Source organism: Camelus ferus, chromosome 17, assembly GCF_009834535.1.
Source record: "Camelus ferus isolate YT-003-E chromosome 17, BCGSAC_Cfer_1.0, whole genome shotgun sequence".
NCBI classification, from domain to species: Eukaryota; Metazoa; Chordata; class Mammalia; order Artiodactyla; family Camelidae; genus Camelus; species Camelus ferus.
This window is the reverse complement of record NC_045712.1, coordinates 15,734,333-15,748,917: the sequence shown is the minus strand read 5'-3', so window position 1 is coordinate 15,748,917 and position 14,585 is coordinate 15,734,333. Positions and strand designations below refer to the sequence as shown.

The 14,585-nt window shown below is 52.2% G+C and overlaps 1 protein-coding gene across 1 annotated transcript; it reads right to left on the bottom strand.

Annotated features, from left to right (window-relative positions):
- Window positions 1-9,748: 9,748 nt before the first annotated feature.
- On the bottom strand, window positions 9,749-12,713 carry FEZF2 (FEZ family zinc finger 2). The gene is made up of 4 exons (XM_032458017.1): window positions 11,817-12,713; window positions 11,333-11,467; window positions 11,009-11,141; window positions 9,749-10,138 (listed from the first exon to the last, which is right to left on the bottom strand). The coding sequence occupies exons 1-4, from the start codon at window positions 12,690-12,692 to the stop codon at window positions 9,879-9,881; spliced, it is 1,404 nt and encodes a 467-aa protein (XP_032313908.1). The 5' UTR covers window positions 12,693-12,713; the 3' UTR covers window positions 9,749-9,878.
- Between the last annotated feature and the right edge of the window lie 1,872 nt (window positions 12,714-14,585).

Sequence of the window (14,585 nt, the reverse complement as noted above, 5' to 3'; positions counted from 1 at the left end):
GCCTTATCCCTCGGCTCAAGGGTCAAATTTCAAAGAAAACACCTGTATGATTTAGCTGATGCCCCATGCCTGTCCCCTGGCTGGTGCACAGATCCTAGGGGGACCTTCTTCACAATTCCAACGATCTGTGCTCAGTGGGGAAGGGCAGCTCCCTCAAAGCAAAATCAGAATGCTGATAACCGGAAGGGAAAGCGGACAACGGTCAGGCGAAAACAAACCACTGAACCATCATTATGCTTACGAATTGTCCATTAGAGGCCATCGTTGGCATTAAGACATCCTATAAACCTCTTCTTTCCATGAGCGCTGCAACAGCTCGCTCTGTTTTTCCACTCTCCTGACACTACAGCTAGGTCTCTGACTTCTGTGACTTCAGGAAGTGAGAGGAAAAAAAAGAGTGGTATCCTGGAAAGCTCTCACCCAAAAGTCTGTTAAGAGTCTCAAGTTCCTAAGACAAGCAACCACCTCCTTGTGGAAAAATATGGCCTACCCAATATAACTGTTAAACAGTCACATTTAAGTCAAGGATGTGTTGCTTCGGTGATTCCATCTGGAGACTTGGCTGGGAAACGCACGCTTTAAAAACATGGCAGCAGTATCTCTTTCTATAAATTTTTTCCCTTTGATCAATTACCATGCCATTCAGAGGGAAAACGGTATGTGGGTCACTGGCCTAGAGCACCCACTGCCCAGGGGTGCTTTTTCTTTTCTGTAGCGTACCCTTGGAAAACCGTTTTTCTAAGTCCCAGGCAGATTTAAGCTGGATCAACCAATGGGCACTTTGGAGCTGTGGGGGAGGAGACACTTTGTGATTAAATCCAAGTGGATTAATTCCAGGGGCCAACTCGAGTTGTTTGATGCTTCTCTTAGTTCTTGGGTGCCATAACTTGTATCGAGACTAATACTGACCATTTATTTCAAGGAGCCTTCTCCCACATATGTCCCATCAGACCCCTCTCTTTGATTTCCTTCCTTGTGTTCACCACAATCTGAATTTGTTTCCTATTTCTTGGCTTCTTCATCACCCATGTCCCACTATTAAGATGGAAGATCCACAGGGTCAAAGTCTGTCTTGTTTACAATCGTATCCCCACTAGAATGCCTGGCATATAGCAAGCCTTCAATCAATTGTTGTTTTATGACTGATTTGCCAGTGACTGCCCAGAAGACTGAGCAGGGCAACCTCCCTGCTCCTGGGGAGGAATGGGAGCTTATATCTAGCTCTTAATTTTCATGTACCTACTATGTGCCAAGCACTGGGGACATGGCACTGAACAAAGCAGACAGTCCTTGCCCTTGTAGTGCTTATGGCCCTTTGTTTGCTAAGTAACGTCGTACCAAGGATCTCAGAATTATCTGAAGGGTAATAACTATAGTAGTAGTAATTAGTTGTCAGTAAATAGCTGTAATTTATCACATATTAACTATGCGCCAGACACTTAACACATATCTCATTTAAGTCATTCTCACTACCCTGATAACGTTACAGAATTTAAAGATGAGGCAACTGGATTCAGTGTTAAGAGGAAGCACCCATGGTCACACAGCTGGTGAGCATTTGAATCAGCGGGTATGTGGTTCTCTGAAGTCTACGCTATGTCATCTACATTCCCTTCCTCACTCAGGAAGAGGCAGGCTTCAGCAGCCGGGTAAAGGCTGACAGAGTACTAGGGTACCAAGCTCTGCCCTGAGATATCTCTAGCTCCGGTAGCCCACTCCCTTAGACTAGAAGTCAGGATGCCGACCAGTCCCTCCCTTTTAAGACGCCTCACCCTCCGGTGATAATAATCGCAATCATTTACCCGAATGCCTGCAATGGAACAGGTGTCTGATTTGCCCCACTGCATTCAATCGTAACAGCCCTGCGCGAGGCGTGTTACTTCTGTGCCCACTATACAGAGGAAAATCCTGAGGTTTAGAGAAGTCAAGACTCGACCCTAGAGCCCCACAGTTGCTCAGAAGCATATGTAAGTTTCAAAGCCACACCTACTGGTATTAAACCGCGCCACACCAAACACCAGTAAACTCACCGTCTTGTCTTCCACCGCTGGGCTCTCACTTAGGGTGCTTGAGACAGCGCTTCCTCCACTCCTCCTCTGCTACCATCACCAGCTCTAACCCTCTAGAGGTGCAGCTCAGACCTCCCTTTCTTCCGCCCGGTGTCAGTCAGGAGTCTCAGGGCGAGGGCCGAGAGGCTCCGTATGAGAGCAAACAGCAATTAGGTCCACGTGTGCCCCAGGCGTCAGTCAATCACGCCAGCGTCCACGGGGGCTTTAGGGTCGCCTTTCGGTCCCTCTCCCTCGCCACCTCAGTCCAGGGAGGCCTTCCGTAACACTGTTAACAAGCACGCGTAGACCAAACACCCAGACAAACGCTCGGCGCCGCGACGAGCCGCCAAACAAAGTCTTCTCCTTCCGCCTCAGCCCGAGGCCGTGCTTTTATTGCTGCGTCTGGGTCAGGTGCCCAGGCTCAGCCATTCACAGCGGCCAGGAAGATGCTGTGTTCTGATTGGCCAGGCCTGGGTCACATGCCCACCATGGAGGGCGGGGCTAGCCCCGCCTTAACCAAGAGGCCTGAGAGTGGGGGAGGGGGCGGAGTCTCCAAAGGAAATGTCAGATGCTGTTACCAGACCGGAGAACGACGATCAGCAAGCAAAAATAACCGATGTCCACTATACAACCCACCCCAGACTGGACTGAATGCCCAATTCCATCTTCATAACCAAGTATCACATTGGGATTTTTGCTGTATGTGATTTTCTCCCCTACTAGACTATAAACTTCCTCCTTGTAACTCCAGCACCCAGCATAGTGTCTAACACATCAGAGGTGTTCATATGATATTTGTTGAATGAATGCTCGTGTATTAATTAACTGATGAAGAACTGACGGTGTTATTTCACCTTTCAAAGGCAGCCTCATGGTGAGGTGGAAAGAACAGACGCTACATGGATGTTTCTTAAAGTGTAGTCTGGGGAACCAACTGCTTCAGGTCAAAATGCAGATTCCTGTGCTACAGAGCAGATCTATTGACCCAGCATCTCAGTAAATGAGTTCAGGTGCATTTTTAGCAAAAACATTATGTGATTCTTGTGCACATTCCTGTTGGAACCATGATCCCATAGTCCCCCATAGTCAGACAGAATCATATGAGTATGAGCCCCACTTCACTGGTTTTCAGTTGTGTGAACTGAAGTCATATCCTCTTCACAACTTAGTTTGCCCCTCTTTAAAATGGGGCTAAGAAAACGTACCTAATGAATATGTAATGAGACATCAACAGGATAGCACAGGTAACCTTTAAGTTTCACAACTTGAGTTTTTCTAACAACCGTCACAAACTTTTGGGGGTATTTCCTGTGTGTGTGTGCCAGGTACTATTATTCTAAGTTCTAACTTATGTGTGCTAACTCATTTGAACCCCGCAACAACCCTGTGAGATAGCTATTCTGTGTTCTTTTTTTCTTTTGGAGGCGTGATTCACTTACAACATTATTTTACTTGCAGGTGTGATACGAATGACTCCTACTTTGCAGGTGCAGAAGCAAAGTAGTTTTCCCCAGTAAGTGCCTCAACTAGGAACTAGCTGAACTCAGCTGTTCTGGTGCCAGACCCCAGGCTCTTAACCACTCACTTGACTTTCTCCATATAGATAATACGTTATCTTTCCCAGGCGAGTCACCACCACACACTTTAGGGGGCAGAATGAGGACACTGAAACTCTTTGAGGAGAAAGAGGTCCCAAAATGGCCGAGGACTGAAAAACGTTGAAGAAAGGAGAGAAACAATGAAGGTCGTGCATCAGGTCATGTGGCCTTGAGAGGCCGCCTTGATAACAAATGAATTATATCAGACTTTGTTCTGCCATAGAAAAGTCTCCTTTTTCTCCCTTCTTCTCTGAAATCCACCTTTCTAGATTGTGTAACACCTCTGTGCTTTGAAAAACAGAACAAGTCTTTCATCTTAGACGACTGTTTTTATTTTGAACTGCAGTACTCTCTCTTCCCCATTCTTTACTTCTAGGCACCAATGTATTTTTTTCCATGAAGCATGAGTGAAGCCTGAAGTGCCAGCCAAGCCCTCAGAAATGTGATAGCTGTTACCAAGGATTTGAGAGGAAGAATACAAAACCCAGAATCAAGATTTCAGTGCTGCACTCTAGCATCTGAGATGGTGCCAATGCCATGGCAAGGATGGAACCAATAAGACATTAAGAAACCACAGAATTTGGAGGGGAGGGTATAGCTCAGTGGTAGAGCACTTGCTTAACATGCGTGAGGTCCTGGGTTCAATCCCTAATACCTCCATCCCCCCCCCACACACACACACACAGAATTTGTTCTGGGATCCTTAGCTCGTGGACTAAGCTGATTCTGTTTACCTGGCTTTGCTGGGCACTGAGTGTAAAAGACCCCCAAACACCTCTGCTGTTATGACTCCTGGACCTTGATGTTTAATTAAGATGTAAAACGTGTCTTAGATAGACAAATATGTTGACCTGTTTTGTTCAAAAGAGGAAGCATTACAGTAAGGTGGTCTCTTAAGGCTCAGATGCACTATGAGAAATAATTTCAATACTCCATTAGGTGATCTACAAGGCTGTGGGTTGTGTCTTCAATGCCCTGCCACCTCTGCTCCGTGCAGAATTAGGAAGGTAGACACCTGGGGGTGAAGATATTGTAATGGTTACCAGGAGGCAGAGAAGAAGACTGAATGTGAACTATATGGTGTCTCTGAGGGGCCTGTGGCTCTAGAAGAGAGAGGAACAGTTTGAGGAATGCCAGGGACTAACGACCAGATGACCAGAACTTGTAGGGAATCCTCAAAGGCTAACCTGATATATTTTTCACTCATGAAAGAAACATCCAGAGGGTGGGTGGTGGGTACCAGGAGCTTCAGATCAGCACCTGCCAAGGTGCGGGGCTGGTGGCTGGTGTCTGCTCTGTGATGTGAGCTTACCTTTCTGCTTTTTTTCCTCGCTCTTGGCCTGTTGAGCTCTGTCTCTCTCTGTCCACTGTCCACCAAGGGGCCTGGCTGTGGCTCCCGTTTCTTGGGCTATGTACTTTCAACCAGTTTTGAGCAGCCCCATTTCAGATTGGCCTTTTTATGTTTGATATAAAGAATAGTTGTTGGCCAATTTCATCTTTTCATCGCTGTTCTCTAGGCCTGAATCCAAGCAGTTTGTCAGATGCTCATTAACTCCCCCTTTGGCTCTTTCTAGTGTGTCTCCTAAGCTCATTGTGCCAAGAACTAACGCTTTCTTTTACACGATTCTCTTTCTCTGCTCCATCAGGGAGACAAATTACTTTCCAAAAGGGATCGCCAGGGATGGTTTAATGAGAATTTCTTTGGGGCTAGGCATGGAACGCAATGTAGTTAACATTCGGTGGACTTAATTGGACTTTTCTTTTCTGCCTCTTTTTAAAAAAATCTGAAGCTATCCTGTTAATCTCTCATTTGTAATCAATTGTGTTGACTAAACAAAAGTCTAGGTCGTCTTTTCTTCCTGTCCCAGACAATCCTTTGTTGCCTCTAAATGCCTCATTCTTGAGTGATCCTGGTCGCGTAGATGGGCCCGATTGTTGACAGTTCATTATTGCGCTTTTGTCCATTTAATCTTTCTTGCTGTGTTTTGCATGTGCATGCCTTAATGAGCTCCGTTGGCAATTAACATGTTTCTAGGAGCAAACTGGTTGCTCAGACGTTTGAGAGGGAAGTGCAGGGAAAAGGGCAACGCAGCTGCCTTGAGGTTGTTTATTTCCCAGCGTTTTCTCAAGACTCCTGTCCTCTCTTTGGCAGCACCCCCCCACCCCAACCCTCAAGCTTATTCGCCCCCTCCCCTCCCCCAGCTCACTCACCAGCAGCACACCTGGATGCCTGGTTGCTGTGACCCTTGGACCTGGCTCCGGTGGCTCCCTATCCTCCTGTGAGCCAAACAGCAAAATGGGGACCTTATAGACCACTTCTGCAGCCAAGGCAAGAGTGCCCCCCAAAATGCGTCTGGATGCTGGCAACTTCTCTATGTCGCTCTTTGCAGAGAGGAACCTCTTACCCGCCTAAGGCAATAGGACTGTACAATCTGTTATGTACAAGGCTGTGGCTTTGGAAGAAGGAGGGTTTTTTTTTTTTTTTTTGAGTCTTGCTGGCAAGATTGCTGAAGTGTGAGCAGTCATGGACAGAACAAACATCTTGTAGGGGAAAAGATAATTGGAGTCTTTTTTGTGTCTGTGACAGGAATCCCCTCCCCCGCAATTTGATTTTTTTTTAAAATATTTTTTAAGGGCGGCCTCTTCAATTTAATCAAGGTTAGAATATTAATATGCAGCTGATGACTACCTTGTTTAAGTCATTTATGAATATTGCAAACTACAAGTCATGCAAACAGTTTAATATTAAGAGGAGAGAAAAAAAAATCAGAAAACAGAGCCTTTCACCCATCAATTCTGATGCATGGGGAATAACCAAGAGGGATCCTAGTTAGAGTGGTGACTGAATGGGTTCAGCACTGGTTTCAGAATCTGCCCTGGCTGTGAAAGGTGTTTAGTCATTGAGACAGAAGTTTCCTTTTCTCTTCACACGGCTTTTCAAGTGAAGGAATCCTTTCTGAAATCCCATACCTGAAGGAAGCAGACATCTTAAACCTGGGAGGAGAGACTTCAAACCTGAGGGAAACAGAACTGCATCCTAAAGATACAGCAGAGCTCTGTTTATCTCCAATTACCGAGAGATGTGAAGTCACACCTTCTCAGGTAAGAGCGATTGACGAGAGCTGGTGTGAAGGCTAAGTAACGAATCAGGTGATGAGGAAACAACCTCAAGGAGGTTGGACTATTCAAGTAACTCTGCTCAGGTTTACCCCAGAGCCACAGTTCCTGGCCTCTTCCCGATGGCAGAGACAGACGAGCAGTCCCAGAGAGAGATGCCTTCTGCCCCACCCTGTGGTTTTATTTCACTTGCTGTCTCATTTGCAAACATAGGCTCTTCACCCCGCTCCAGAACTGCCCCCTGGAAACAAATTTCTCCGGTTTATGTGATGCACAACCCTTTTAGTCTTTCTCCTGGGAAAACGTATTACGGAAGAACTTCCTCAAAGTTCTTTCGCTGGATGGTCGGAAAGTTATTTCCCTGGATGGAGGTGTCCCATCTATCTTTTTACTTATCTTTTCTTCTTACAGGAAAAGAGGAGAACTGGGCCACGAGCCCCATTGGCAGACCCAACTGTTTAATCTACTTCTCTAAGAATTCTAAATTTTGTGGTGTCTGCCCCCTTGCCCAAAGTTCTGGAACTATTCAGGAAGAAAGTGGGCTTGTCCTGACCATTGTCTGGTCTCCAAGAAGCGCATCTGCCAAGGATCCTTTCAGGAACGCATAAGGAAAGGATTTTTGTTACAGCTGTCGGAGGGCACCCAGAAATGGGGGAGGGGCGTGTGTCTAGGAGGCGGGGCTAATAAAACCTAGTAAGATAACAAGGAAAGGAGCTGACTCCTCAAACCAGCCCGCAAACCCCCAGGGGGTGGATGTCTGGGAAGAGCAAGGCGTTATTTCCATATCTTTAGCCGCCAAGTCCTCCTCGCCCATTGTGGGGTTTCCTGGGGTTTGTGGCATCCACCGAGATTTCGGAGTTAAATCTGCATATCCCTCTGGGTCCCAATCTCCCCTCAGCGAAATGCAGCCAGAACGAGCTAACATTTAAATTCCTCCTCGCTTCCTCGTCCCCCCTCCCCTGGCTGAGTCTTCCCAGACTTGGGAGGGGGGGGAGGAATACAAAAAAACGAGGACGCTCTCCTTTCAGGAAATGGAATTCTAATGTACACGTTCCTATTTCTGAATCGGAGGTACTAAAAATACCCGCGCGACAGCCTGAGGAAGCTGTCGCTGTCCTCCGTGCAAACAAAATCGACAATTCTTCCCCGCGCAATGGGTCTGCGAATGGGGCGAGGGGTGAGGACCCAGCCTTTGGCTGTGACAAGGACAGAGCTTCCACCCAGCAGCCGAACGTCTTTCCCCCGGGTCCCAACCGTGATATTCGTCCTCCACCGACGACGACTGAAGGCACTTTGGGTTTTCTAAAAGCCTAGACTTCGAATCCTGACCCTACTTAGTGCCGTGACCCTAGGCATGTCATTTAGCTTTTGTCTCTGCCTCAATTTCTTCGTCCGTCCACAAGGTGGGAATATTCACCCCCAGCTTGCGGATTGTGAACCCCGGAAAGAATGTGCTTTGAGTTCCTGGCTTAGAGCAAGGGCTTGGGAAATGAGAGCTTCTCTGATTATGGGAGCCCCTGGCGCGAGCAGCACTGAGCGCCTGCTGTATACCGGGCGTTGGGATAATCCTCACTCGAGTCACTTGCAGAGTTACTTGGGGGTTTTCTTTTGCATTAACCATCGTTCCCTCCAAATAGCCTCCACCTGCAGTGGAAATCCGCATGGGATCAGCGCCCAGACGCCGCCGCCCTAGCCTTTGCAATGGCGAGGCTGCGTGGAAGCGCACTCCCCGGCCCCGCGCCACATTTCCTCCCGGCGCTGGGGAACATTGTTCCAGAAAACGTGGGTTGAATCGCCGTGCGAATATTAGGAAGGGGGGGGGTGGTGCAGGAGGAGAAGGCCCGGCGCGCCGAGCCAGTAATCCGAGCTCTTGATTATCCAGATTCGGATCAAACGGGGCGGCGGCGGCCGGCCCCCTCCTGGGAATGATTAGATGATTAATGTAATGCTGTTTGAAGGGTCTCTGTTTTCTCTCTTAATTTGGGTCATTACTTAGAAAGCAAGCGTGAGATCATTTCATCAGCGTGTTCGGCGGCGGAGATAGCTATTCAGGAAATGGGCTAACCGCGCGGTAATCAGGACGCCGGGGTTGGCGGCTGTGAGCGGCGGGATCCCGGGTGCGCCCTCCCGCGGCAGGGCGCACGGCACCCGCACTCGGAGGCCGGCCCCAGACCACAGCACGGGCCGGAGAGCCCCAGAGGCCCTGCTGAGCTGGCACCCTTGGCCTCCAGCTCTCCTCTCAAGAAAGGAGTGGCTCCCCTTAGGTCACCCAGAGAAGGGGACGTGCCCAGAAGCACCGCGGCGGAGCAGTGCCTTGGCCCTTTACCCCCGTGTGACGCGGCGCTTAGCTCCAGGACACGCACTCAAAACCTGCTCTCCCAGACCCAGCCACTTTTAACCCCTTCCTCTTTTAAAAAATTTTCTCACCCAATAAGGCAACACCCAGAATCCCTAGCGTCGAAACAGTCACCAAATAAAAACTTGGCACCACTTGGGGGCCGCCGTGGGCCTTTGCGCCCTGACTCCTGGGGGGTCTAAACACGCTAGCGCCGCCAGAGGACCGATTTGGTCTCACCCCATCCCAGCGCCCCAGAGGAAGTCGCATTTGGGCCGGGAAATGCTATAAACGCTTAATGCCTTTTTATTTTTTGGGATTGCTGAGCTGACCTCGCGGCGAGGGGAGAGGGAGGGAAAGAAAAGACGCACTAATGCTTCTGTTTATTGAGTTATGTATGTATATATTCCGTGTTCGCTTGTACAGGAGGATTTACAGGCTGTATAAAGATGGCTGGGGGGCGCCGCGCTCTTCCGGGACGTTCACGTGACAGGCTGGGGTTAGAACCCGTTGCCCGAGGAGAAGTCGAGGCCTGGAATTAAATAAATTTCGGCGCACTAGGTTTAAATAAGTTTCCCGAATATACAAAGGTGGGAGCCAGCCGTTTGCTGCCAGTCATCGAGGAAACGTTTAGCTTTCCAAAAATATGCTGGTTTCGATAAATAGATTTTAGCCTCTCTGCTATAGCTTTTTTCTTTCTTTTAATTTTAGAAATAAGTTTATACGCGTGATCTGTTTGGGGGCTGGATGGGGCTGGAAGGGAGGGCGAGGCAGTAGCTCTCAGCTCTGCACTGTCCGAGCCAGGTCCTTTGTGGAGGGGGCAGCGGGGCCCACGCTGTCGTGGAGTTTGCGCACGTGTTTCTTTAAGTCAAAGTTTCTGCAAAACCCTTTGCCGCAAGTGGCGCACGTGAAAGGCTTCTTGTCGTTGTGGGTGTGCATGTGGAAAGTCAGGTTGTAGACCTGGTGGAAGGCCTTGTTGCAGATGGTGCATTTGTACTGCTTCTCGCCGCTGTGGGTCAGCTTGTGGTTCTTGTAGTTCCCTACAGGAGACCAAAAACAAAAAAGGGAGGGGGGAGTGAAGTGGGATGGGGGGGGTGTCCGGGTGTCCTGGGGTTGGCTCAGGTGCCCGCGCAAAGAAGGCGACGCTTGGCTAGGCGGACGCGACCTCTCCGAGTGAAGAAGTTGTCAAACTTCGTACGCGTCAAGCCTGGGGCTCTCACGACAGGATGGAGGGCCGAGTCCCGCGTAGCCGCCCCGCGTCCCTGCCCCGCCGGGGCCTGAGGCCGGCGGAGCGACCCTCCCGCTGTGCTCTGCCGGCCCGGAAACTTTTGCGCAGCACATCGAGTCCTTCTCCCGGCTGCTGCCTCGCTCGTAGAAATTCGCAGGAACCCGGGCTTCGTCCCTTATTATTTTCCTTCTCATTTTAAAAGTTACTCCCTCTGGTCTCCTAACTACTACTTGGAGATCCGAGAGTGCCCTGGAAAATCCAAGCGGGGTGCCGGGGACAGTGGTGGTTTCCCCCAAGTCTAAGCCTAAGATGTTCCCAGGAGGTGGATTTTGCCTCGATTTTTTTTTTTTTTTTCATTTCAAAGGAGAGTCCCGGCTACAAAGGGAAGGTTTTCCTATAGGGCAATACCTTGTCTTTTTCTTACTTCCTTTCCCTCTGCCCCTTCCTTCCCACCTCCCAAATTCGGAGTCTCCCCATGCAACCAGCCTCAGTGCCGCGAGGTCTACTAACCCGCCCGCAGAGCTTCCACCCAAACCCTGCACAACCCGATTCCAAAGAAATGCTGCGCCAGAGCCTTCGGCTCTCGCGCTCCCTCTCTCCGGATCCTTCTTTGCCTTTCCGCTAGCAGTGACCTGCCGAGTCCCGAGGTGAGGTGAGGAGTGGGCCTTGCACCGCACGTTACCTTTTTGGTGAAAACCTTTGCCGCAAAATTCGCAGACGAAGGGCTTGTAGCCCGCGTGGATGCGGATGTGCGTGTTGAGCGTGGAGCTGCGGTTGAAGGCTTTGCCGCACTGGTTGCATTTATGCGGCTTTTCCTGCGGAGAGGGGCGCGCGCACCGTGAGGCCAAGGCCTGGGCGGGGAGAGGCCACCTCGGGGGCACCTTGAAGGGACAAGGGCCCCTAGTGGGGGTGGGATAAGGGGAACCCTTGGTCATCCTCTCCCCAACGCCGTCGCTCAGGCGCCGGGTGTTGGGTACGGGTTGGGCCGGACCCGAGGGCCACGTACCTGGGTGTGAATAATTTTGTGTCTGCAGAGCGTGCTGGCCTGGCGGAAGCCTTTGCCGCAGACTTTGCACACGAACGGTCTGGCTCCCGTGTGGACCGGCATGTGGCGGGTGAGGTTATAGTGAGCGTTAAACACCTATGGAAGCACACAAGGGGACCTTGTGGCGTGTCCGTCCGAGAGTCCAGAGTCAGCCTGGGCAGGGCACAGCCTACCTCCCCCAACCAACAACCCCCTTCGGAAGCCAGAGCCCTTTTCATTTTGCAAAGAGCTTCCCAACCCACCGCTCATGCCAGTCCTGTGTGGCCACTGACAAAGGCATCCCCATTTTACGGAATAGGAAACTGAGGCCCAACTGCGCCCCCAATTCGAGCAGACGGCTACTGGGGAGCTCCTAAGCTTGAGGAAGGGGGCAGTCCAGGCTGCCTCAGGCAAGCAGCCGCCTCTGCTCACCCCTCCCGGCGCCCCCGCGGACCCCGGGCCTCACCTTGCCGCACACCTCACAGGTGAAGTTTTTGGGCTTGCCGTCTGCGGAGCCCCCGGGCAGTTTGCCGTGGCCTTTGACGCCGCTGCGCTCGGCTGTCAAGGCTGAGTTCTCCTTCAGCACCTGCTCCAATGGCGCGGGCAAGCGCTCCTTATGGGCATACGGGGCCGGATGGGGGAACTTGTCCGCGGCTAGGCCGGCCAACTTGGCGTTCTCTAGCAAAAAGAGCTTGGGGTGCGCAGCCAGGGCGGCGGGAGCCTGTGCGTTGAGGAGGCCAGACGGGAAGAGGTGGCCACCAAGGAGCTCAGACGGCGGGTACGCGGAAGAGTCCAGGTAGTTGAAGTAGTAGAGCGAGCCGCTGGCCGGCAGCCCCACCGCCTGGTTGATGACCTGAGGCTTGATGACCCTGCCCGCGGGCAGCGCAGACGGCGCCAGGCCCAGCTCGGCCTTGCAGCACACGCCACAGTTGGTTTTGCACAAGCCGCTGGCGCCGCACACCGGGGCCCCCCCGCCGCCGCCGCCGCCGCCGCCGCCGCCGCCTCCTCCTCCTCCTCCTCCTCCTCCACCGCCGCCGCCCGCCCGGAGGCTGCTTTTCCAGAGCTCGGAGTAACTGAGCAGCGTCTTGGACGGCACCTCGTAGCCTAGGGGCTGGAGGGGGATCATGCAGGGCAGCGGAGAGCAGAGGTTGAGCAATTTCTTGCTCTGGCCGCCGTCCGCCTCCAGTGCCCCAGGTCGGGGCTCAAAGGGAGCACGAGGCTCCGACGTCTTAGCCATGATGCGCTCGATGGAGAAGGCCAGCGTCTTGGAAGTGGCCGGCGACGCTCCGGCGCGCGGGCAGGCAGGGGGCACCATGGTCTCCAGGGAAGCCGAGCTTGCCATGGCGCGCCGAGCCGAGCGGTGCCGGACTGGGCCAGGGTGCAGCCTCTCTCCTCTAAGTCTGCATTCCGGAAAAGGCAGGGAGGGAAACCGCAATTTAATAAGCACCTTGTCGGGTCCAGGTCACCCATTTGCATTCAAATGAACAGGGGCAGAACAAAGTGCACCCAAGGGTTCCAAATTACCGCCCATTAACCCTGCGCGCAAAGGAACCCACCAGCCCCTGCCCTGGGACTTTGAAAGGGGGAGAAAGGGGGAGGGTTTATAAGGGAAAAAGAGAGAGAGAGAAAAAGAAAGAAAGAAAAGAGCCTCAAATTAAGCCCCCTGAGCCGCTCCCTGGACCCCGGCCTCCGCCACGCGTGCTGGGAGCCGGACAGGGAAGGGGCAAAGTTAAAGAGGACCAGGAGAACCACCTCGCATTTACCTCTTTCCCCCACCGCCAAGGAGATGCGTTCCGAGCCATGCAGCGTGTCTCCTCTGTCACATTTTGATGGCAAACATCTTCCCCTCCGCGTGAGATCACTGTCTTTTACATTCAGCTGACATCACATGAAGTCACTTGAAGTGGAATGACATGGGCGGCGGCGCGGCTCCCGTAGCGGCCCCTGTGTTCCACCGCGCCTGCCGGCCGCCGCCGCCACCGCCCCTCAAACTTTAAAAGGAGGCAACTGGCGCCCGCGCTCCCCTCGGGAAAGTGCGAGCGGTTCGCGAATCGGGAAGGAGGGAAGAGACGGGAGGGGGAGGGGGAAGGAATCGTGATGGTTTTGCCGGTGGAAAAAAAAAAGAGGGGGGGAGCCCAAACCCAGGCTGAGTTCCGTGCGTGATTCACAACTTTGGGGGCCTACAGATTTGCGGGACGCGGGGAGGGCAAAGGGTCCTGGACGCGCCGATCCAAAGGGCCCCTGGGTGTCCGTCTAGTCGCCGAAGTATCCCTTAGCCCTCTGCAGCCGAGCTGGGCATCGTGCTAATAAACTGCCATTTACCCACGGAGCCGGCGCCAGCCCCGAACACGCGCAAATGATAATTACCTCATTAGGATGTGGCGCATGGACGCGGGCGCCGCGTTTGGAGGGGGGAACTTGTTAATGGGGAAATATTAATTTATGCAAAAACAAGGAGCTCGCCTTGGCTGGCGTCGGAGGTCGGGGGAGAGCTCCCGCAGCCTAAGGGCGACCCCGTAGCGTCCGGAAGAGCAAGGCCGCGCGCCCAGATCCCGGGGGCCCCGGTGCCCCGCGAGTGCGCCTCCCCCTCTCCGGCCAGCTCTCCGCCTGCGGCTGGGGGAGACTGCACTGCGAGCTGGAGGATTGTTTGGGCTCCTAATCGATCAGAATCACTGATCTGTGATCGGCTTTTGTGGCAAAGCCCGGCTCTGCCACTGGTTTAGGGCTGCGTGTGGGGAGGATTCGGAGGGCAGCTCTCCCCGCTGATGGGTACTTACTGTTTGTATAATTGAGAAGGTCCAATCTCCACCTGTTTAAGGAGCAGATTGAAACAGCAGAACCTCCCCTGGATCCTATTAAAACGTTTTTCCTCCTAAGGCCATTCAGTCGAACCAATTTTCCGAAGTGATTCATAGAGCTGAATTCTGCCAAGGCAGTTCTTTCACTTTTAGCCACTAAAGCACCGCGTGGAACCGGGTTTTGTGTTTTTCTAAAATAAAGAGAAGGATTATCAGAGGGGAGAGGGAGGAGGACTGAAGAGGGGCGGGCAGAGACTTAGTGTGGCCAGAGGTACAAGCAGAGGGAAGAAAAGGCCCTTTTCTAGACAGGCCCCAAGTAAGTTCGGAGGAATTCAGCGTTTTGTGCCTGGCGCACAAAAGCTGCGCGCTCGGCTCTCGGTTTGGAGGGGCTGAATTCATCTGTTTGCAGACCATTCCACCTGCGTATCACAACAAAC